A 24,449-nucleotide genomic window follows, 5' to 3' on the forward strand; every position below is an offset into this window, starting at 1 on the left:
ATGAAGGTCGAGAGCTTCATCGAGTTTTGAAATGACCGAAAGACTGAAAATCTGACAATAATTTGATTGAGTTTCAAAACCATATAAACCGAGTGTTCTTTAAATATCAGGAGCGCTTTTCAGGATGTTAAGATCAGACATTACTATCCTGGAAGAATGCAGCAGCTTTGAACTGAGGGGAATGTGAAAGTGAAGCCAGCCGACCATTTCGGACTCGGCATTCCAGCAGGGACATGCTGTGTCAAGACAAACTGGGGTCCCATAATCTAACCTCTAATTTTCACCAGCTGTGATAATCCCTCTCCAGATGCTGGGCTAAAAATACAAAGAAGAGGTTGGACTGCTGATCGCCACTTCCACATTAGTGATAAAAGCAGACACTGTTCACCTCCTTGACGCGGTTCATTATTGACTATTTTACTTGGTTCTTATCCAATGCAAGATGCTGGACTAAAGTCCTTAAACCATGGAAGGTATTTAAAGAATGCTGTTGCTTGGTGACCCGGTCAGGATGGGAAGTTTTCCTGAAATGTAAATGAATCATTCACAGGTTGGATCATTGCAGCAGCGAGAAGCCGTTTATTCATTCATTTACCACAAGAACAACCTCAAAACTACAGAAGCAGGAAGAATAGGCCAATAAGGTACCGTCAGGTATCGTCTGCAGACACTGTTAAAAGATGTAAACAGGAAATAGTTACATATCCAGCAAAAACACGACCTGCCTCCTATCTTATCCTAATAAGACAAGAAAAAGCTTTATTTTTTTAAAAGAAAATTAACTTCAGACTTGTCCTGTGGTTGTCCTGTAGCTAGCACGGCTCATTCTGAAACTACAACATAACAATTACACTTCACTGTCCCAAAATTACAAACAAAACTTCAAGAAACCATAAGATTCCATAACAAATATACAATATCTATCGCCAATAAATTGATTTCTGTCGTTCCGGGAGTGTAAATTGACACCTTTGTACACGCAGTCCGGCTGATTCCCTTTACAAAAGACAGTGCAGGCGTTCAAAGTGCAGCAGTGGTGGCGTCACACAACTGTGGCCTTGTAAAGGTCCACGCCGCAGTCGGCGCCCTCCGGCGGGCTGTGGCCGCCGTGGGGCATCTTGGCGTTCCTCATCTTGCTCTGGCACTGTCGCAGCTCAGCCACGTATCCCTGGAAGCTCAGGCTGAGCTCAGAGTCCTCGCCCCGGGACGTTTCCAGCCTCCCTTCCTCCAAGTGGACCCCCTCCACGTCCATCACCTCCTGAGGTGCCCGCGTCACATCGGAGGCCGATTTCGCCCCACCTGCAAACATGAAAATGCAGAAAATCGATGTTAGAAAACGACCCTTATCTGCATCCCTGGTTTTTGCCGCTGCTCCAAGTTAAGTTTGGTTGCTCTGACGTCGTTGCTTTTCAGCTGCAAGTGACAGAGAGATTTTCCATAATCTTTACAGAGCATCAACCTGAATCATCTTGCGTCACTGTTGCTAACCGATGTCCAGATGTTTCCGCCGTTATAAAAACTCCACCCGCTGGAAACATTCTCATTGAGATGGAGACTGTAACTCGGACTCCGGCAGCAGCGCCCCCTCGGTATGTTTGGATGATCTTTTCCAGTTGTGTAATCTGGACAGCTGTTTCCGGGGGGAGGGGCCGCTAACTATCAGGGTCATGACGGCGTAGGAGCTCTCGGGCCCCTCGCGTGGGCCCCCACGTGGCCCTGTGTGCTCTAAACAGAGAGGCTGCGATGACTCAAGTGCAGCATCATCATCATACAGGCCCTCTGGATCCAGTCAGTACATGTGTAAACACAGCCTGTGTGAGCGCCAACAGCTGACCTCACACAGATGCCACCCGAACGCCGCAGCTGAAACTGGAAAAGCTCCACTGTGGACTATTCTTGGAAGGTAGAACAAAAACAATATGAAAAGTGATGGTCAAGGTCCGACTCAAGAACAAGAAGCTTTGATTCCTGAGGTCAGAGGTCAAAGCATTCATTAGTTATCTGACAATTCTAACAATATTAGCCGATCCAGGAGGTGCTCGGATCCACTTCCAACCCCTAATACTCATTTTAGCTGAGAAAAAAATGGGATGGAAATCAATAATTATTTTATGCTATAATAAAATATAACCATAAATAAAAGTCAATTCTGGTGTTATTTATACTACATTAACTAATAGTCTATGATAGTCTGTTTAACATTTGCCCACGCTGTTTTGTGAGTGAAAATGGATCTGTAGCCGAGGCAACCAGCTTGGAAACAACCCAGGCTCAAATCCTCGTCCTCCACAGGCTGCCAGATGGGTGTCAGCACCAGGAGAAGAGGAGGAAGAGGAGGAGGAGGAGGAAGGACCATGCAGCACCTCACGTGAACTGCTGTTGAGTCACAACTTCGAGCTACTTGATGCTTGACTGGCAAACAGATTCACATTCATAATGATGATAATAGTCTAATGTCTGCTCCTGGCTCAAGATGGAAACCTACTGATCGTTTGTGTTTTGGTTTTTGTTCTCATTCCATGCGTTTGACTATAAGGTGTTTTTGTCCTGTGTGATTCTGCCCCCTGGTGGACGCTTTTAACAACTACAACTAAGCCAAGATGCAACTATTGATTTGACAGTAATTTATTTATGAAACTGCGGCACGAACACCCGAATAGGATTGATTTTTAAATGGCTTTAGTGTCTCTGAAAATCGCTAAGACTATTTATAGTTAGTTTTTGAGCTTTGAGGCAGCTGTACATTTATGTCAATTATTCTGCAATTCTGAACCTTCTTTCAATTAATCGTGCTTTCAATTGTGCAATTAATTGTGCTTTTATTCAGGAACGTTAATTGCAGATTACACGCTGCAACATCAAAGTGTGTTTTAAACCAGGTTTAATGGCCAACCCTAAACCTGTAGAATGGAACAGGCAAATACTCGTTTATACTCCAAAAAATACTCCTTTTAACACCATTGATAATATTATATCAGTTAACTTCTCGTGACGCTGATTATCTTCAGGGTTCTTTAAACATTAAGTGTTTCTTTTTAAATATGTGGTTTGGGAATTATTTATCGAGTAACCTCACAACCGAAGATTAAAGGTTTATAAAAACAAATTAGAAAAAGCAGAAACTGAAAATATACTGTAGCAATGAGTTGAATGTAGGTGTTTTGGTTCAGGTTCCATTGATGGACTAAAGAAAATACATGTTTATTAACAACAGGGGGCGCTAATTTAACATAAAACAGAGTTCCGGTACGAGCCAACACAAGTGCGATTGGCGCGGAACTTCTGGAAACTTGTTTGTGCTGATGAACTCGTCATCCTAAGTTAACTCCAGTCATTTATTTTTAAAGCATGACTACCTCATTAGTGCGGGGAGAAAGCATTAGAGGCAGGAGGCGTGTGCGAGGTGGCAAAACAGTTCCAGAAATACGTGTGCCTGGAATTAGATCAAATTCAGCAGAAGCAGCGGTGACAGTTACTATCTGTAGCTCAGTCAACTGGTGGATGAGGTTACCATGGCGCCCGGTCAGTGGGAAGAATCAGGGCAGATGCACTTAGCAACCAGAGAGGAAGAGAGCAGAAAGGTTTGGATTTGTGCACAGATATCACCTGACAGGAAAGCCTGGCTGGGAATACAAGGTGCAAAACACCTTCAAGTGAGGGAGGCTCAAGCACTTTCAACACCGTTACAAAATCCAAACACGGAACAAACCACTGGGGAGGCATTTCCAAATTCCACACAAGAAGGACAAGGGAGGACAGATTGCCTCCCTCTGCGGGAGGGGATCGTGACCTTGAATCAGCCACAGCAAGCTAGCGAATCTCGAAAAGCCGGCAGCACAGCCCAGAGAGCAGCGACACCCTGAAACCAGCTAAAGTCCACCAAGCAGCGGGCGGATGAGCGGAGGAACAGGAAAAGGCATGCGGAGGCAGAGAGGTGGCGGAGGGGGAGGAGGACGGGCTGACAAACACGTAAAAAGACAAACAAGAAGTGATTTCCAGTTCTAGTGTTTATTGGATCTGTGCAATCACAGGTACACAATTTATTGGCAGTGATTATCTACAACACTCATCCGGAGGAGGCAATTCAACAGAGTCACGGAAGGAGATTCAAAAGCACTCATGAACCGATGATCAATGTTTCTGATCACCTCTCACATCCCTGGCACACGCTGCTGAATTGCTCCGGTCTAAAGGTGACGGGATGAAGACGAAGGCGGCGGTCGCCGATCCGGCGCTACGAATCGGCTACGATCGATCCTAATAAATGAAGCCGACGCCACGCGGCAACGTTCAACGTTGTAGATTCTCCTCTCACCTCCTGCGCTTCCACATATCGATCTTTCATATTGGGAAGGCTTTCTGCACATCGATCAATAGCCGCGCGATCAGTGACATCAGCATGCACCCAAAAGTACCAAACAAATATTTGGCTGGGATGAACAAATCCCAGTTCATGGCCCCAAACACTGAAATATACACATGGATATTTACATGCGTGGCTGTGGAACCACCACAAGTGATTGTCAAACTGTCAATCTGTCAATAAAGTGCATCAGAGTCAGTGAAGTTTTATTGTTGAGGTGGGCGGGTTTAGACACACACACACACACACACACACACACACACACACACACACACACACACACACACACACACACACACACACACACACAGACACACAGTTCTGGTTTGTTACACTGATGAAATACCTGTATTGGACTCTGCACTTGCGTCCTGAGGGTGAGTGCAGGGCGGCGGCGGCGTGAAATTGGCTTCGGGCAGGCTGTCCTCGATGGGCGGCATGGAGGATGGCGACGGGGGCAGCAGGGTGCTGTTGGGGCTGTTGATGTCGCCCTCTCCCACGAGCGTCAGGTCGGCGTGGGCGTCCTCCTCAACTGTGCGGAGGCTGGTCCGTGATTCAGAGGGCCGCGAAATGGGAGACAAATGGCTACCGAAGGTGGGTTGGCGGGGAGGTGGCAGGAGGTACCGCCGCGCTGCGGAGTGTCCGTTGGCGCTGGATCGGAGGGAGGAGTCCAGGCTCTCCGAGCGCAGGCCGGAGGCGAGGGATCCCCGAGAGGGGGCGCCGTTCTCCCTGGCCTGCTTCAGAGAGTCAGGGGTGGAGCAGGCCAGGCCAGGTGGACTCAGGCGCAGGAAGTCAGGGAGCACCAGGTCCTCTTTGCTCAGCAGTCCTCGCTGGTCGTTGGCCCGTGCGCTCTGCGCTCGGCTCAGCAGCTCAAAGAATTCTGCAAAAAACACATCAAACGAGTACCGTAAGTTGAGTAAATGGACTTTTTTTGGTTTTTGCCTCTGGGAAAACCTGACTTAAGGATGATTTGGGTTTAAACATGCAGTGGAGCAGCTTCACACCTGACAGCAAAAATGGCTCCGCAGAGCTGCCAAAGAAAGCAAATTAGTCCTGCAGCAAAAGCAAAGCCCAGAAATCCACCAGGTCAAAGAGAGAGGAGAAAGAAGGAGGGGGGCTTTACCTTCAGCTTCATCTATATTAATCTTTTTCTGTTTTCTCTTTTCTCCCGGGAGCGCCGAGTCTGGTCCGCTTGCTCTCACAGAAAAGTCCTTGGGTGCTGACCTGTCATCTGCCTGCAGATGCAACAATAACAAGGCACTCTGTTAGGAGATGGAGGAAGAGGCAGGCTGAGCGCCGAGCCTCCGAGCACCCGGATCGGAGCAGTCTGTCCCCATTACTGAAACCTGCGTGAGTGAAAATGAGCCCGTTTGCTGCGAGCCAGTGAGAGTCCAGGCATCACCTGCCCCCATAGCATGCCAGCATGTAGAGATATGAGCAATATGAGTCAGAAGCAGGCATTGTTAATCGGAGATTACCCCACCAAAAAAAGAATTCCTAACATAGCCATAGATTTAGATCAGTTTTCTTCAGCAGAGGAAGCTCCACAGCAAGAGAAAATGGCAATTTGTGAGATAAGGATGCGGCGAGCACTCACTGTGGCGGAAAAACTCCTGGTGGGGGGGTGGCCTTTCAAAGAGGAAGACTTGGATTTGTCTGTTTGAAGAGATGAAAAGGTGCTCAGAATAGTTTTAGCCGAGAAGGGAGGTGAGAACACAAGTTAACGAGGCAAACTGTCTGTCAAAATAGCTATTTAAGCAGTCCGCACATTTTAAATGATTAGCATCCTGCTAATCATCTCGATATGGGGTGTCTTTCCGCCACGGGAGAAGCAAAGAAAAACTGACAGGGTGCAAATATGTCGATACCTCACACCCAGTAGGTCTTACCTTTGCCCGATACTGGGTCACCTCGCTCCAACACAACCCGTAGACCATCCAGACTTGATATGGGGGCTCCCAGGTCCAGAGGCTCGGTTTCTCCACTCTGAAAAAAAAGAATAAGAGCACAAAAATGCAACACTTGACTTGTTTTGATCTGAAAGTGCGGCGCGTCATTCAGCTCTGGCGTAGAGGACGGCGGTGCCTGCGAAACCCGCAGGTCTAAAATATTCCATCTGGTGTGGGGGGGTGAAAAAGTTGCCGTGTTTAAGGAGTGTCGTCATTCTTAATTACAGCCCCTTGTGCTCTATAGGGCTGAGTCAGTGCTCTTAACCACAACGTGGAGATGGAAAGGATGCGGTGGCTTCCCTCCCCTAACCACGATACTCCACCCAGTAACACCGTCACACACTTCACAGGCTGCTCTCAAGACCAGAACATGTCTCGGGGGGGGTGACTTACTATTTTGGCCACCAGATCTCCGAGGTGGAGGCCATATTTGGCCACCACAGGGCGCAGCACCTCAGTGACCGGTTTGGTAGGTTTAGCCTTTAAACCCACAGATCGGTTTATAGGTACCAGGTCCAATCTAGGAGCAGTGAAAGAAAAAAAGGATTAGAGTGGATGTAAAACCTGAATACAGACGACTGTTGTTGGTGAATCTCTGGTACCTAAACAAGGTCCGCTTCTCAAGCCTCAGGTCTCGTGAGCAGAGGGTCATGCAGTCCTGGTCCAACACCAACGGCTGAGGAGGTGAGAGAGAAAATGTAAAAACACACACAATCCTTACTGATCTTTGATTTCATTTGAGGCCATGTTCATATTCATGACAATAAAATAAGCAGCAACTCTTCAACTTAGTTACAAAACAAGTTGCTGTTTTATAACCGGGTCAGATTTTAGAACCTCTCTGACTGGAGAGCCGAGACTGGACGTTCTACGGTGCTCCGATTCCTCCGCCTCACCTTCTCGCCTCCCACCAGGAAGAGGTCGACAGCTGCGATGTTAACGGCGATGCTCTGACAGAGATCCTGGAGGACCTCCCGTATGAAGGAGCCGGGGCGGAGGGTGATGGAAGAGCAGGAGCCGTCCGGAAGCATGACGCTGCACTGGCGGGGCGAGCGCTCCCAGGCGCCAACGGAGTGGCGATTATCACCCTGGAAGAAGGGAGAAGGGAGAATTCATGTTCAGTTGGCGCTATGGCAACATTTCAATGCTTATTTTAAAAAAATGAGTGGGCTGGCAAGCAAAAAACTTGAGGCGGTGATGGCCTTATCTGTGTTGCCATGGAGATCTGTCCAGTGGAATCCTACCTCAGCCTTGCAGGAAGTGGCCATCTCAAGACTGGCACCTGACGACAGGGAGCCCTGGGACTCTCTCCGCCCATTACTGCCCCAGTAATCTGGAAAAGAAGCAGCACAGAGTAGAATGATCAGAGACACTTGCATCTTTTCTCGCCCACAGGTTGAAGTTTGGGATATTTCGATGTATTATATTCCCTCAAAAATGCAACGTTTCCACGCTACTCACCGAGGTTAATATCTCCAATATCCTTCTTCTTCGGGCCCTTCCCAAAGCTCCTGTTGCGGGACCACGAGAAGAAGATTCCCCTTTTTTTGTCGGCACTCTCTTCGCGGGTGTCTTCATTCAGCGACCTCCCCGACCTCTGCTTTCTGGCCTCCTGTCAGTTGAAACCAAACAGAGATCTAACCTCCTGCACTCTGCAGCTTTATGTCGAAAAGAAAAACTACTCGTTTGCAGTAACAGAACGGCCGTCTGCACCTTTTTCGGAGTGGAAAGCGTGGAGCGGTCCGAGCTGGCGCTGTGCTTTGAGGGGGCGGGGCTGCAGGGGATCTGGTAGGGGTCTGGCAAGGGTCGGCCATCCAGCTCAGCGTGCATGCACTCTTGGTATAGGGAGGATTTAAGGAACCGGGAGTAGCTGTCGAACTTCATCAAGTTGAAAATCTGTAGACGCACACACAAACAAAAGTTTGGTGGGAAGATTGGAGGCAGACAAATGTAGGATTTTGCGGAGTTTTCCCCTCAAAGAAACAAACCCCTGAAGGGAGAGAAGCTCAAGCAGGAACCAGAGACAACATATGGTTACAGCGTATGTGACATGTCATCATGCTCAGGCTGGAAATATACACATCTCCGACGACACGTCTGCGCACAATATGAGCTGAATTCTCCGTGGGCGTGTGCCAGTTTGTGTTTATCTGTCTGCTAAAGGCTCGAGGCCCTTTTGTAAACAAACCCAGATGGCCAATAAAGAAACTCAATATGTCTGGGCAGAGCCACTAAAGTCTGGTCAACGAGCAGAGAGTCGCTACCTGTAACTGCTGCGTCTTGAACATGTCGGGCCGCGGCGAGGTGAGGACGTCGTCCGCCAGCTGGGCCTGGCTGTCGATGTTGACCGGCATGGTGGCCTTACTGGAGAGGAAGCTGTTGTAGATCTCTCCGGCTCTTTGGGACAGCTACCGGGAGATGAGTTTGGGTTAAACATGTATTCCTGACCGGAATGTTTTGAGACTGTGGATGTTGTGAACATGATATAAAGGTGTTATATAACTGCTAATTCGTTATGCCATAACCTGATGAGAGTTCTGCTGTGCTTTACCTGCTTTTTATCTGTTGCCGGAACCTGACTGAAGTATTCACAGGCCTGCCAGAACAAGATGTTCTCCTCGCTGAATTCTTTCTTGAGAAATTCCTGCGGAGACAGACAAGAGTTTGTGTCTGCCTTCAGACCGGCGACGATCACTTTCTTGGCTGCCGCCACAGCTTTATGACACCCGTTGGAGTGTAGCGTTGTGAAAAAGACCGTTGTAAGTGTAGGCGCAGGACAGAGTGGGCGAGCGGAGCTTTGGTTAGAGTCGGAGGAGGTTCTGCGATGCGAGAACGTAACGTTTGAGTCTTTAGAAGGTGCCGTGGGCTGCATTCAAAGACACCTCCTTTGTGTGGGCGTCATGGTAACATAAACAAGATACCTGAACTCACTAATAACACACACCGGACTTATCTGGCCAAATCCGTTGAATTAGGGACCGCTGAGAAATGTGTGAACAAAACAAAACAGAAAACACAAACTATGTAGCAAATGTATGAAGACAAAGTTTTTGCCAAGTGATGCATCCAGTTCTGGAAATTGTGCCATGTTAACAAACTTTCCCTACCGTGAAATAGCGCACACCCACAGGATCCTGGAGGAGCCTCTCGAAGCAGGTGGACCAGCTGGCCACGCGCTGCTCTGGGACCCCTCGATGGCCGCCCCCTCCTGGAAGACTGCCATTGCTGTTCAGGCTGCTCTGGCTGCAGCATCCCTGCAACTGGACTCCACTGTAATCTGCAAGACCAGTTCAGCGCTCTCAGTCTGGTCATCATATTTGTTAAATAATGAGCAAACCAGGATGACAGAAAACACATTTTCACTTTAACAGCCTTCTAAATGTTGTAATTGTGAGCAGGGAGTCTTGTAGACACAAAATTCACACAGGATGGATTAGACTAGGTGGTGAATGTCGGGGGAATTTGCTTTCCCTAGCCACCAACACAAAACAAGTGATGTCAAAGTTCAAAATGTGTTAGGAGGAAAGTGAGGAGCTAAAGGATCTAATTTGCTTCTGAGAAAGCAGCAGATGTCACTCTGTCGGTGGGAAAAGGGCAAAGAGGGGGTGGCACTGGCAAGAAGAGAAAATACGGAGAAAGAGGAAAGAAAAGGAGGCACGACTCATGTAAAGCACACAAAGAGGATCCAGGCACCAAACGTGGGGTCTTAGCCTGCAAAGTACCTGCAATCATGGCGACAGATGGCCACTTAAGAGCTGAGAGCGTAAAAATAAAACAAAGGGGGGTCACTGTAATACTCCAACTGAACTAAAACCCTGGCTCTAGATATATTTGTTAAAGATAAATTTGGGGGTTGGTTTAATATGTAAATCGCAAATAAAAAAATACAACTAGCTACAGTAAAACTCATAAAACAAATATCACAACAGCGTGGCAGTTTAAAGCCTGATTCAGAAACTACAGAAGACAGAACACTTTTACTTTGACAAAACCTTTCCTCTGAAGCTTGCTAGCATGACACCGGTTTGAACTCGGTTCAGCGTATCAGAGCGGAGGCTTTGTGATCCGTGTTTATCGCATTGTGAGCTGCGCTGTTAATGAGAAGACTTTACAAAGCAAACATCTGGGCATGTCTGATCCACCGCTGGATAAGCAGCATGTCGCTCAGCATCTAGGCCACACTGGAAGCAAAGCCTTATTAAAGACTGCTAAGAAGCAGAAAGTCAGTCGACACCAGCAGTAAGTTGAGCCCCCAAAAGACCAAACTCTGATTACATCTTGTTACTGAGGCAGACAGTGAAGGCGTCGACCAAGTTTGGGCTCCGCAACAAACTTCAATGTTAAAAGTTACACTTGTGAAACGGTAATAATGGTAATTGTACTCACCGCCATCTGAAGATGCAGCAGACTGAAAGAGAACAAAGAGAGACATGAGTGAGAAGCTGCCCTCATGACCTCCTGGGCTGAGAGCAGAGACTGAAGCCTGGGCTGATGATAACAGTGGCTCTTCAGGCATCCCACCGGTGGCTCAGAGGTGTGTGTGGAATGTGTGTGTCCTGCTCAGCACAGTTTGATCTGGGATGCTTGCAGAGGGCCATTCATCTGTCAGTGGGCGGACCTGTGGCCCGAACCACACACAGCTGTTCACACCTCCGCACGGCGACCCAGCCCTGAAGAATGAGCGTCGGGTCACCAGGGGTGGCCATCCTTGGCTCTGCTGCCTCTCTTTTCACTTGCTAATTCAGGGAAGGGGTCTGTTTACATGTGTTTAGATGTGGCTGAATATACAGCACCTGCACCCCCGGTGGGTATGTAAATTTCAAAATGCCAACAAGCAAAAACGGTGTTGACTACGTGATTTTTCTTGTTCTCCAGGAGATTTTTGACGTTAACTGAAATCAGCAGGGGCACCGAGGAAGATAATTATTCATTCTGACATTTATTATTACACAACTAAACATTTAACTGCAACTTAATATGTTGCATTTTGGATTTGAGGAGGTATTTTTGTGGTCACTTCACCACTGCTTTCTGAGCTTATCCTCTGTGGAAGGCAGGAAAGCGTCACAGAACGATTCGTGATGTATCAAACCATGTTGTGTCATCGCACACGGGCGTATCAACCAGGAGAAAATCCATTATTATTGGGAGAGACTGCAGAGCCAAAACTATGAGGCTGTTGCCACACAAGCGCATTTAAATGCAGGGGAGGATATGAGAGGTGCATCTTCGGCAGGGACCAAGAACACTAGAAAAATCAGTGCGTTGGAGGATTCATCAGAAAAGGAGACTATTACAGGAAAGAGTGTTTTTCCCAGAGCTGCCACTTCAAAGTGTAAATGTTCAAGGCTGATAGTACAACAAAACAAAGCTCTTTTGTCAGGCTTAATGTGAGCAGTGCACATAATTTGGGCTTCTAGCCATGGCATTATAGAACATTGACAAGTAGCGGGATATGGTGCTGACGTGAGACTATTTTTGAAAGCGAAACATTTCCGTTCTGATGGTTAGATCTGGAGTACCATTTATTTCTGTGTCATTTAATTAATAGCTCTCGGCTTCACAATTTACGGCTAAACTAGCCCGGAAACATTCGGGACCAGCCTGTCCCGTTTTGCTCGTCTGAACCATTGTGACCGTGGTCATGTGACGTTGGCTTCCATTTTGGGAGTGACCACATGTAAAAGCTCCATCAATCAGACAGACCGCCCCGACCACTAATTGTCCGTCACGACTTTGTTGCAATTCTGCTGCAGTCGGGCTAAAATCTGGCACCGTAAACACCCTAAAAGCCAGCCTTCTTCTCTGGCGGTTCACATATGGACATGAATCACGGGTGGCGACCATCAGGGAGCAGAACGCCAGCTTCATCCGTCAGTTTGGGCTCCTGAAATCAGCCAAACCTCAACCCCTAAATATATACAGTTGTACTGTGGTTCACTTTAAAGGGCTTTAAAGACATCAGACATCGCAATGCTAACTTGTTTGTGTACGAAAAAAAGTCCTCCATGATGAATATATGATATCTCAGTTTGCAAACTAAGATATTAAAAGATGACTTAAGATGTGGACAATTGTGTGGGAGCGTATCACTTACAAGCCCAATTACGCTCTTGACACACTCAGAAAAGCAGATTCCACACATCACACATGTGTCAGAGCCCAAATATGTTGGTGACGAATAAGCTGTAAATTGCTTTAGACAACTGGAGCGAAGGAAAAGAAACATCCTGACGTTCAACTGAAACTAAGCAGAGCCTTTAAAACAGTTTGAAGAAGTTTACCAGTGTGGGCCACACACATACACGACAGTTTATTAACTTGTTATTACTTCCTTAGCTTTGACTCCATTGGAAATGATGCGACGCTACCCCTCTCCCTCCATCAACACCTCTAGTGACAATCTGGTCATCATGGGTGGCTCTGCAGCACCACTACAGCCAGTCCGACCCTTCGGGAACAACTGTGATCCCAGTCCACACATGGATGGTAAAACTCTCATCACGCATGTCACCATTAGGGGGTATTTTTACCGTTTCCACGGGGCACTTTAGACTTCCACGCTAGCATATTTTTTAGGGAAGGAATCATTAGTTATTTTGCAGAGTGTTATGTTGTATTATGCAGCTTTTTTTTGGGAAAGTGTTAAAGCAATTCTACAAAATAACACACAATTATTTAATTTTCCCCTTGAACCTGTGTTTGCCTTTTAAACTTCATTTTGGTCAATTTGGATGTTAAAATTTTAGTCTTTTTTACACCTTGTAATCAGGAATTGATTGTATTTCAGTGACCACAAAATAACAATAAAAAACTATCAACTATAAATTCTGTACAAAACACTGAAGAGGTTCCTGTAAAAAGTTGCCATCATTAATGCAACTAATTATCAGCTAATCCCAGAGTGTTTCACCCCTCTGAACAGTGATTTCTGTTATCTTTTGGGCTTGTAAAGGCACGTTGATTCCTACATTAAATTAACATGACTGGTACCGGTGCTCAACAATTTTACCAGTCAGATAAAACACACACACACACACAGACACACTTCTAATATGTTTAAACAAGTCACAGCTCATTGAAGCCCCCCACAAACACACAAGGGTCGTGGTCTTCAAACAGCTGTTGTGAAGGTGGCGAGAGAGACGTGCGACGAGAGCAGAGATTAACGAGAAAAACAGCTGAGTGAACAAAAGGAGAGGAGGCGACGCACAGCCGACTTACTGTGTTGAAGTTCCAGGTCCTCTTGAAGGAAAGTCTCTTCTTGAGACTCATTGTTCTTTAAAGTCTCCACCAGCAGCACACAGGCAGCCTGTGTGTGCGAACGCATACCTGAATATTCCCCACCCGAGGAAAAAAAAAACTCTCTCAAAACGCGTCTGTACAAGTCAGAAAATCAGGCAACCAGAGAGAGAGAGAGAGAGAGAGAGGGGGAGAGAGAGAGGGAGAAGAGGAGGAGGAAGAAAGATTTCTTTACGCCGCAGCTGTTGCTATGGAAACCCGCCCCGACAATACATTCAGCCTCTGCCACAGCGGCATGAAAGATTTGGAGTGAATTACCCCCCCCCCCCCCGTCAAACTGCACTGCTCCCCCCTTTATTTCCACTTTACTCCACAGACCGGTAAAATGGAAGCCAGATGAATGTTGAAGTTTGTTTAAAAGTTTAAAAAGTTTGGTACATGAGTGGGGCTCCGGGCTGCGCTGTCCCAGAATTCCAGAGAGCTGAAGGATATCAAGGAACTTCAGCTTTTCCAAGTATCCACCCCCCAGATTGTTATTTCCCTCAATGCTACTGCATTCTTCGGAAGTAATATTTCCATAAATAACGGATGGATACTGTAGCTATTAGCAGCCTGGTTTCATGGTGGCTTTCTCCACTATAATTTGATTTTCTCATGGCCTGTCACTTCGGAAATGTGATGATTTTCACATTAGTGAAGGCTGCTTTGAAGGTTCAGATGGGGGGGCATGCAAGTGAGTCCATTTGTGAATTGGAAGGACAGGACAGATGAATGTGTGTAGACAGGGTCAAATATACTTCAAACCACAGGCATAAATGAATGCGTGTGTGTCTTTATTCCTTCATGATGTTGAAGATGTGAGCTAAATATATCCTGGAAATGAGTTCTACCATTTTAATGTGACATCTGGCCCCAGGAGTGATGAGACCCACTGAAGGAGCTGTAATGGAGTCAAATGCCGACAAGTCTTGACCTCCCTCAAACCTGATGCCAGACGGAAAAGTAAAAAATAGAAAATTGCTACAAAGTACCGGTAATACAAAAAGGCCTGTGTTGAAGAAACAAAGCAGCCAGAATTGTTACCGGTGAGGGATACGTGAGTCAGATTCCTAAACACCAGGCACCAGGAACCGAGATCCGACGCCTTAATTCACAGGTTGACACACTTGTACCGCACTTGTTTGGCGGATGACGTCTTGGCGGATGGCTTCAGTTACGAAGCAGCGGAGAAACGTCTCTATCTTTAAACGCAGCCGCAGCGTAAACGACCAAGTGAAGAGCGAGAGGAGGAGGATGATGATATTCACATGTTTACATTCACGTGTGGCACAAAAACAACGCTGTGGGGTGATGTCATGTCAAAAGCTGGAATCTGCCTGTTTTCATGTGTACCTGAAATGAGCTAGTAGGTAATTAGAAGCCTTGATGCTAATCTGAGCTATCATAACAGTGTTGCTGAATCTTCTTCAGCCCCGCAGTTCTGCTTTTGCCCTTTGACCTCCCTAAGGCGCTGCTGTTCAGCAGCCAGGTGAGCACATCCACAAGCACATCTGTCGTGAAGCAAGTACGAACGAAAACCTCAAATACCTCCGGGATCTTTCCTCATATTCTCCTCTGAGCAAAGAAGCGAGCGCACATGTAACCCGTTCGTGAGAACGTTGCCGGTGACGATGAGCGCGGCTCGTCACACGACCACCGCGCGCTTCCGACTGAACAGAGATAAAAACAAGCCCATCAAGACCTCCTATCTGCTGCAGACGACAAACCATTCCCAGAAAATAACATCAAGAGGGAGCCACGCATGCGGGGAAACTTCCTTCTGAGGACAGAAAGGCTGAGGGTGCGGTGGCTGATAAGGCCGAAGAGATATTTCTTTACCAACCAAGCAAGGAGAATAGAGGAGCGAAAAAGGCTGATGTAGAGAACTAAAAAGCTTTCTTTAAATGGACAATATCTCCACAGAGATATCATTTGGCCAAACAGCTGTGTTTCCACCATGGCTTGTTTGTCACAGACGCTATCGTGTCACCAAGGATCTGATGAGGTCAGCGTACTTATGGGATTCCTGAGGGGCAGCAAAGGTAAACATGGCCACAATTAGCATTTCCTCTCTTCATAATAGGGTCTGCAGATTAAAAGCCGTGAGACACATAACGAGCAGAGCTGCAAAGCAGGTTTTTAGGTCTCCACTCAAAGTTTTAAAGTCTGTCTTTGTGTAAATCTGCAGTCTTTATTCATCTTGCCTAAAATGGGATCTACTATGTTTGGCTGTTAGCCGTGCACCAGATCAGGCTGAACTAACGTCTCCTTTAGGTGTAATCTGTTCAGCTAACAAATAGGCTCAAGTGTCTTAAAAGTAATGCACAATATGGATGCAATCGAGGGCGCCCCTTACGATGCATTTCATCTGTTAATCCCTCCGTGAGCAGTAATCTACTGCCTGCTCCCCCAGCCCTGACAGATGGATACGACTGCTCCTTTTTGGATTAGTCCGTCATTACCGTGATTTGTTTGGAACTGTTATAGCCTGAAAAGCTAACAGGCTGTGCCAGCATTCCACTGAATGAAGATATTTACCATTTTCCCTTCGCTCGGCCTACTTCTCTCAGGGTCAGGAACACGGCGTCTCGGCCAATATCACGATTCGTCTTCCCCCAACTCAACAGTTGGGGCAACGTGGACTCTGAATTTAGCAGCAACGCTGCCTGAAGCTGCCGCACTGCACAAGATATGACCAAAAAGTGCCCATTCGATTGTTTTGAGAAGCAAAAGCCAATCACGGTGGCACCTTTTGGAAATCCTAGCAACGTGCAGTGAGCAACATAAAATATCTATTTGTGACACACAGCTGGGTCCTGCAAAAAACCCCAGAATAGCTTCAGAAAGAGAAACAAGAGCCAGCAACCATGACCCCTCCCATCACAATTTATTATCACAGAGAAAGGACAGCAAGTGCCTGGAGGGCCCGAGGTGGGTAAAACCACATAAGATGCCACCACACCCTGTTAATGCTCTCTCCCCTTTCCATGAAAACACCAGAAATGAACTTTCCAACTCGAAACACGACACCTACGATTTTGTGAATCACAGGCCTTGTGATTCCCCTTCTCCTGTTTTTCCACACATGGTGTTTGAAGAAAGCTTGGGTACATTTGTTGTGTGATTATTAGCCCGTTGAGCGCAAGGCAACGCTTAGCCAATGACAAGGAACTGACATAAGTGTTAGCTTATAGGTTAGTTCGACTGACCACCTGCCTAATCTGTTTGGTCATGGTTGGAACCTGAGCTGTTCTGCAAAAACTGGGGAAGAAGGATTTGCGAGATGGACTTAACCCTTCAGGCTAGGAGCCAGGGCGGTATTTTGTCTACATCTGCATTCTGCACCGTGACATTTGATGCTCTGAACATGGCCTTTTGTATTTGCACATATCCTTTCTGAAACGCATCTCTGCACGACCGTATAGGTCACAGTGTAAAACACCCCAGCACTAAATAATTACCATTTCACGACACCTCTTTGCCAAAACGAATGTCGTGGCACATGGTAAAAAGGGCTTTATTAAATTGTCAATGTCGTGGATTATTTAGCCTTTGCATATGAAAGACGAACTTACAGCAGCAGAAAAGGTCCCTGTTTAGACCCCCAAAGTAGAAGATAAATATATTATATATATAAAACTGTGTTCATGAAGACGGGCTCGGAAAGGTCTCAGCCTGGTTCTGCAGGCCACCACAAGGTCATAAAGATACAGCATTCACTCTAATCCCCCCTGCAATTCCAGCCCCTTTCAAACAAGACAAGTTGCTCAATCTCCTCAGGAGGTGAAAGCAGATCTCTGAGCTACAGGTAAGTCAGAGTCACATGCACAGGCCACAGTTTGCCAGACATGTTTGAACTGTTGCAGCGCAGGTGATAAAAAAGATACAGGCAAGCCTAAAGTTGTTTGGCATTGAGTACACACCCTTGGTAGCACATACGCTTTCAGTGCAGCAAATAAATGGAATAATGCTACATTCACGGAGGGTAAACGGCGTGTGGTGGGAATTAAATGGCCTCCAGACGGGCCTGGTTCCACGTGGTGACGATCGGGCCATGTGGTCAATTTAAAGAATGAATTGTGAATGCCGATAAGATGATGTCACAGCGCTGGCCGGGCATCAGTGCGTCTCCATCTAAAGACAGCGAGGCTGTGGGTATTTTTCCGTGGTTACAGTTTGGTCAAACAGCAAACTCAGCAACCACAGCTGCATCTGCTCCTCTGGTTGCATTTTCATACTCTAATAACTTCCACTGGAGTTTTTGTTGTGTTGATCTGATGGTTTTCCATTTTGGGGGAGAACATAAGCAGTGATTTCATATAAATTTTAGCAGTGAGACTGAGAAGAAGTAAAGCTGGTTAATCTGAGCTTTCTATACGGCTGGTTGAAGGATGCTTTTTATGCACAACTGTCCACCCACACTCCGTAGAGGGCCGCATGATGTCAGTGAGATAAAAAGTGACATGTTTTCCTCCTCCAGTTAAAAAAAATATCTCAAAAATCATTTATTAGCTTTAAAATGGACATTGTCTGGAGGCAAAATCAGCACCAACATTTTTTTTAAAAAAAGGAAGATTTCAGCAAAGCATTTGCATCGCCTGTGGGCACGAAGCCAGACGAGTTAAGGCACAACCACAAGGCGAGCGTTTCAAGTTCAGCCTAAACAAAATGGCATCGCATACAATCGTGCCGGCGTCAGATTTAATCTGATAATTTCCCTGTGGATCAAACGTCAGGCCACTTCTTGGGGCCAGCGTCATGCAAGGCTCTTCATTCACCTCTCAGAACCCCACTTAAGGTGTTCTTGTCATATCCGGTTGAGTCAGCGAGCACCTTGGTACAGATACCTGAGCGCATTAGTGCCGTAAAGGAAGCGCGGCGCGTACAGCTCATGTTCGTTCCTCTGGCACCGGTCAAAACATTCCTGTGACAGACCGCACAAGCCAACCGCCGTGCGCAACCTGCAACAGGAGCCGCAAACAGCCCCAGGATGGAAAAGTGACACCAAACAGAGGAGACACGTCAAAGCATCATCGCCCGGCGACTTACAGAGTTGAGACTTAAAGTTTGCTCCATGTATGGCTCCTGTGCGTGCGTCTCGTCTTCAGCGCTGCTCCGCACGCCTGTGGCGCGTAAATAAGTCCATCTGCTGGAGCCCCGTCGTGTGTGTGAGTCTGTCCTTGCGGTGCGGAGACGCAAGAGCGCACTGGGGGAGGAGGGCGAAAAAATCCTGACAGCTACTGGGAGTTCAAAAAGCTCGGTCTCTCTCTTCCTCTGCTGCCAGTTAGCCTCTCTCTCCCTCACTAACTGCTCTATTAATTCCTCCTCCTTCCCTCCCTCTCTCCAAGTCCAGTCTTCTTCATGTCTTCTCTTGGTTTTGTGCTACGCCCACAGAACTGATCCACCCGCAGGCGCGCAAACATGAGCTCTTTATGTATCCGCACCTTTTTTTGGTCGTGATGAGTCTGGAGTAAATAGCACGTGTCAACCTATATTTCACACCAACAGATGCATTTACATAATAGCATCACTTTCTGAGAGCAGAGTGAACCCTGATGATGCTCCAAGTTGAAGACACGGTCATTCGCTCAACGACGCTGGCGCACAGCATGTGTCTGGGGCGAGAAATCTATTTGATGAGCGGGAGATCATTATGGCGAAACGGTGCGGCGAGTTTGTGGGAGCCTTTATGTAATCAGCAAGGAAGTAAAACAAAGAAGCACAGAGCGGCGCATTCTTCGGCGTGACCAAACGCAGCCGACAACCAAAGATCAGCTTGAATCAAAACACTCATTAGGCAAAAACAAAAAAAATGACATGCTGCAAAGGCAGAATTTCAAGCAAAATCACATAAAAAGGTGCCTCCCTGGCTTGGTTCACGGGTTCAGAAAAGCTGTCAGAATCTGTATAAAGCGGGAAAAAATAACGAGCAATCATTCCTATGCGAGCCGCTGTGACGCACACCAACTGACCATGGAAAAAGCAACAGGGCCACATGTGTCCGAATTGTTTTGGGCTCCTTTGCAATATGCGGCAGGGATACATACGGGGGTTATCCGCAGGGGTCTGGCCCGAGCAGTGATGGTGAACTCCAAAAGGGTCTCACGGTGTCCTTGGGAGTCCAGCTGGACAGTTACTGAGGGCTTATCACGTATTTCTGTAACACTCTCTCCATGAGAACGTCCCCTCAGAGCAACACAGAAGTGCACAAAAAACCAATGCCATATAGTCAGAGTCTCAACGTTCACTTGAACTGGCCGACGTATGAAAGTTGGACTGGCACAATTCGCAACGTTAGACCTTTAGAAGAGTAGCGTGATCCCCGAGAAAATGCCAGCCCTTGAAATGAGAGAGCCCCGGGAAAAATTGCAAGGTAAGTGTATAATTGCCTGTGGAAACCACGAAACAGTATCTGTTGCGTTCAATCTTGGAATGGTGCCCCGCTGGAACTAGAGCGAGGCACAACAGCCGATCAAAGCGGGATCATTGTAGATTTTAACTCAATCATTGGAGACAAAAACAAAAGTAAAGCTCATCTCTTGCCCTGGCGGAGAGCGCGTCTCTGCATTACAGAAAATGAAAGGTTGGCATTAAAGTGTGCTCTCTATGTTTAACTTCTCTGTAAAAGAGAATAGCAAAAGAAGAATCTCTAGATATAATTCAGAAAGTTCAAGATTCCATCTAAAATTGTGGCAGCAAGACCAAAGGGTTGTGAGCTCAGCCTGACATGAAAAATGTGGGCAGGAGTGAAATAAGCATGTCTGAGCAAAGAGGCTGTCAAACTGTGATGCAGCTGTTCAGTCAGGAGAAATGACCCAAAATTCCAGAAACTGTCAGTGAAGGTGTCACCTTCACCATCTACAATGAAACGTCAGCGTTACGTTAATGCAAAACCCTCCTCTGCTCACATCTCAGGAAATCCTCTGGAATTCCTGAGGCCTGAATTCTTTTTCAGTGTAGATATAAACACGACTAAACTTCAGGCTTTTATTCAGCAGCAACAAGCCAGAGCTTGACACTACATAACAATAAAATTACCCACGATGCGAGCTGGGTAAGGCTGGTGTGTCTTTGCATCCCTGTCACGCCTGACTCATTCGACAAGCCCGAGCCTGCCTCCTATTTCAAAACACAAGGCTGAATTTCAATGCTCAAAACGGTGTGAACCAGAGGAAACTGCGGAAAGACATCCAGTTTTCTTCCGGCTCGTCTTTGTGCCAAAGATGAACCCTCTTTTTTTTCTCTGCGCTTGCAGAGACCATCAGAAAAAGAGGGTTCCTCGGCAACGCTGATGCGAGAAAATGTGAGTATGATTTTCAGCCAGGCACCGGCGCTCATTAACGAGGCCAAACAAACAGGACCACAGCTATGGCCCACACAAAGAACACTCTGTGAGCGCCCTCGTGCCACAGTTATGGCTGCCAACACAAGTTCAAGGCAACGGAAATGAAAAGTTAAAAAAGGAGCCAAAGAGACGGGGGATGGTTTGAATCGCCAGCACAAATGGATGTTCACAGAAATCTTTGTCACAAATATCTTCGCTGTTACCGTACATATCCGCTGATAACCACACATTTCTCTGAAAAATAGACCGTTTGAGTCAAAGAGAATCAATACCAACCTCAAGGTCGTCCAGCGATCGCGCCAGGCTGAGACGCTTTGCAGAACGCCGTTTAGATGCCCGGTTTCCACCCATTCCCCAAAACCTGGAGCCCTGTCAGAGAGAGGGAGAGACCAACAAATGTCTTCCACAGAGTTTTATGTCAATTGTTTCCCTCTAACGTGGCGTGAAACATTGGGCGGAAGAGCAAAACCAATCAGGTAATATCACATCATCGTCAGAAAATGCCAAAACAGGAGTGTTTTCCCATCACTTTGATTTAAACAGCCACCACTGTTCTCGTCACTGGAGAGCATGCCTAATATTTGATGGAAGGTTTAAGAATTGCCCATAATTACCCCTGCATGACATGGGCTCTACCCAGTAATTTGCCTGGTTTCCTGTGCTAGATTATCATCCCTCTGATGGAACACGAGCTTGGGGGCCCAGTGTTTGCTTAAACGAGTCTGAAAATGTACGCTGCAAATGGATACACTGGGGCGGACTAACACTGCTTATACAGCTAAAGAAAGAATCGGAAACGGTCCAAGATTTTATTTTAGCCCACCAGTTTCCTCTGAGGTTGACTTCCTGTCTGTGTGGATGCACGGGGCCATCTTGTGGACAATGCGAACAATAACAAAGGAAATCTATTTCTCCCTGTGTGTTTCTGACAATGTTGACTTTTGATTTCTAACCAACAGGTGCCCTCAGTTCACACTCAACACCGGTTCATGGGTGAAATGGGGGTATTGTGTTTGGGTGCCACTAAATCCCCCCCCACCAGCGTCTGGAAATGCAACTCCGTGTGACCATGTAATGTTTCCTGTGTTGAACATGAGTGAAGTCCAGAAACAGCTGCTTTTGTCTTAGTTAGTGTGTGTGCGTGTGTGTGTGTGGGTTGCGGGGGAAGGGGGAGGGGTGTGTGTGCTTACAATGGAACGTTTAGGTGTGTTCAAGGTTGTGCCATTAAATGCCTGCATGCAGTTTGAACACGGGAAAAACATATAAATCACGGCTTAATCACAACTAGGAAATACGTTATATCTATATGTATGTTGGCACAAACCGCAATTAATGGGGCACTGGGACAATGGTTAATCACTTTAAAATAATTCAAAGAATTAAGAAATAGATTTTTTCAAAGCTTTCTTCGTTTACTCAGTGGAAATACTTACATGTTTGAATTCTTTCCTATGTTTGTCCCTCTGATCCAGAAACTGTCTTGTCCACTCCTCTCTGGGAGGGAGCATCATGGCCTCTCCTGTCTGGTACCTGTCTGAGGGGATTTGGCTCATGGGAGGAGGCAAGTTGTTGAGTGACACGCTGTGGTTTGGTACCATGCCAGGTTCAGGCTTGCTTCGTTGTCCTTTTTGCCACTTTGGCTTTGAGAACCACCTTTGGCTGCTCCTGAGAGGCTCACTGAAGAAGTTTGCTTTCTTATCCAAAGGCAGTGGAGGTGGAGGGGGCTTGAACTGGAACTCAAGTCTGGGCGGGGGACCTCCGTAAAGGTTTGCAAGAGAATCGGGACCAGGGAGCGACTCGGAAAGGGAGTGCAGGCTGCAGCTATTCCTCGGATTAAGTTTTCGGACATTCTTGGAGAGGTTTATTCGGATGACGTCTTCACTCGTAGGATAATCCCACGGACAGCTGGGAAGATGAGCTCCGGGGTGGTTCTGGATTGCAGCAGGGAAATCCCTCTCTGCTCTCTCCTCAGGGGGGGATGCGTTTCCAAATCCACTGTCTCCATTGCTGCTGGAACTACCTTGTTTACCGGTGCTGTCATTTTCCTTTGCATGCTGCTGAGCCTCAGCATCCAGCTTGGCCCGCAGCCTCTCCACTGCCTCCCCCATTTCACTATACAGGACTGTTACAAAGTGTAGGACATCAGGGGGAGTCTGGGGGAATTCCAGGCAGCCCAAGGTATCTGGATCAGGAGTGCATTCAAAACCAAAGCGTCCAGCAATGCCTACGTGGTCTTCGTGGTTTCCCAGCTCTGGGTCGATAAAGAAAACATGGCAAGAGGCCCGAAGAGGACCGTCCTCAGGAAGACGGCCATTTACTATATGTGCTGTAGTGACCAAGCAAAAAAAACGAGGATCTTCCGCGCACACGGCCCCCAACACCAGGTTCTCGGCAGGAAAGGCTGCTAAAACAGCTCCTGCGTCATCACATAGTCGAACGCAGTCATACATAATCTTCATCATCACCAATGTATGGGTAGTCTGCTCAGTTCCCAGCTGCCGTATTCTCTCCAGAATGGCTTTCGAGCAGTCATCCTCTGAGCCGGAAGTGTTTAAAATGAGCTCTGTGGAGCTCAGATAGCCAACTACCAAGGTGATATTTAGCATAGTCCAGTCTGGAGTTCCTTCCTCTCCTTCTGTAAACACATTGTCTGCATCTCCAACTCGCCGGGTTTCCTCTTTTGGCTTTTCTAAAAAAGGGTTCCAGTGCTGAGACCACTGCGATATATCGGGCTCCGACACTGGCCTCGGTTTAAGGGAAACAGCGTGACTTAAGTTGAAGGAAGAATTGTTTGAGTCGTCCGAAATTGTACGGAGAATTCCTGTCTTTTGGTAAACCTCATTTGTCTGTGCAATCCCAAATTTGGCATCATTAAGGATAGGGTTCTTCATTTTCCGCCCTTCCGTATGCACCACCATCCGTAAAGGCCCTTTGCAGCTGCCAATCAACTGCACCACGGTCTCGTGCAAGGCCACCGACACATCTGTTCCATTAATGGCCATGATTTGATCCCCCTGTTTGAGACCCACTACATCGGCCGGGCTCCCCTCTTGGATGCCGCTTAGAAGACACGGCCTCTGTCCCGAAATAGTGAAACCGTATCCAGCCCGGCCACGGATGATCTCAACGCTCCGCAACTCCCCATCGCCCCCTAAATCCAGTCTCCTCCTCGCACCCTCAGGCTGTCCCTGTATCCTCATCTTTGTCGTAGGTTTCTGCGAGAACCAGCGTGGGAAGTCAAACACATGTAGGTCGCCAACACTATTGTGTTGTTGTCATCCTATGGACACAATTGAAACAACGCATGAATAAACTCAAATCATGTTTATAACACAGTGGTGTGTGGTTTTGCTTTTTGCAGGATCTTTGTCAACTGGCTTTATACCTAGGGAAAATTTAAAAAAAGACTACAAAATTTATAATATAATATTCGCCAAAAACCTCAACTGCAAAGGCAATTTCTCAGGATGAATGCAAAATACTAAGCAACACATGTTAATCAGTCAGATAG

General features: G+C 47.0%; 1 protein-coding gene and 1 long non-coding RNA gene across 7 annotated transcripts; one reads left to right on the top strand and one right to left on the bottom strand.

Moving 5' to 3' along the window:
• Window positions 1-556: 556 nt before the first annotated feature.
• On the bottom strand, window positions 557-24,138 carry rgs12a (regulator of G protein signaling 12a). 3 transcript variants are annotated; one of them, XM_057027205.1, is made up of 17 exons: window positions 22,372-24,138; window positions 21,215-21,307; window positions 10,699-10,720; window positions 9,420-9,589; window positions 8,864-8,956; window positions 8,577-8,720; window positions 8,026-8,208; window positions 7,774-7,924; window positions 7,557-7,645; window positions 7,209-7,400; window positions 6,915-6,988; window positions 6,706-6,832; window positions 6,253-6,349; window positions 5,961-6,019; window positions 5,487-5,598; window positions 4,710-5,243; window positions 557-1,299 (listed from the first exon to the last, which is right to left on the bottom strand). In XM_057027205.1, the coding sequence occupies exons 1-17, from the start codon at window positions 24,136-24,138 to the stop codon at window positions 1,043-1,045; spliced, it is 4,164 nt and encodes a 1,387-aa protein (XP_056883185.1). In that variant the 3' UTR covers window positions 557-1,042. The 3 variants fall into 3 exon arrangements, with proteins under 3 accessions (XP_056883185.1, XP_056883188.1, XP_056883186.1); XM_057027208.1 differs by lacking the exons at window positions 21,215-21,307; window positions 22,372-24,138 and adding an exon at window positions 18,643-18,956; XM_057027206.1 differs by lacking the exons at window positions 21,215-21,307; window positions 22,372-24,138 and adding an exon at window positions 13,537-13,715.
• LOC130522641 (uncharacterized) lies at window positions 19,678-24,273 on the top strand. Of its 4 annotated transcripts, none has more exons than XR_008949663.1 (4): window positions 19,678-21,414; window positions 21,898-22,009; window positions 22,411-22,503; window positions 22,648-24,273. It is a non-coding gene; the product is annotated as an uncharacterized LOC130522641 (long non-coding RNA). The 4 variants fall into 4 exon arrangements; XR_008949661.1 differs by having other exon boundaries at window positions 19,678-20,896; window positions 21,184-22,009; XR_008949662.1 differs by having other exon boundaries at window positions 19,678-19,966; window positions 20,849-22,009.
• The last annotated feature ends 176 nt before the right edge of the window (window positions 24,274-24,449 follow it).

This window comes from Takifugu flavidus, chromosome 3 (genome assembly GCF_003711565.1).
Source record: "Takifugu flavidus isolate HTHZ2018 chromosome 3, ASM371156v2, whole genome shotgun sequence".
NCBI lineage: Eukaryota > Metazoa > Chordata > Actinopteri > Tetraodontiformes > Tetraodontidae > Takifugu > Takifugu flavidus.

What these genes read in the sequence shown, in the direction of transcription:
- rgs12a (XM_057027205.1), bottom strand. Translation starts at nt 24,138, where the DNA reads ATGAGGATACAGGGACAGCCTGAGGGTGCGAGGAGGAGACTGGATTTA. An exon ending in ATAGGAAAGAATTCAAACAT is followed by an intron (nt 21,308 to 22,371) that starts GTAAGTATTTCC and finishes TCTCTCTGACAG; the next exon opens with GGCTCCAGGTTTTGGGGAAT. An exon ending in TCCTGGTGGGAGGCGAGAAG is followed by an intron (nt 6,989 to 7,208) that starts GTGAGGCGGAGG and finishes TCACCTCCTCAG; the next exon opens with CCGTTGGTGTTGGACCAGGA.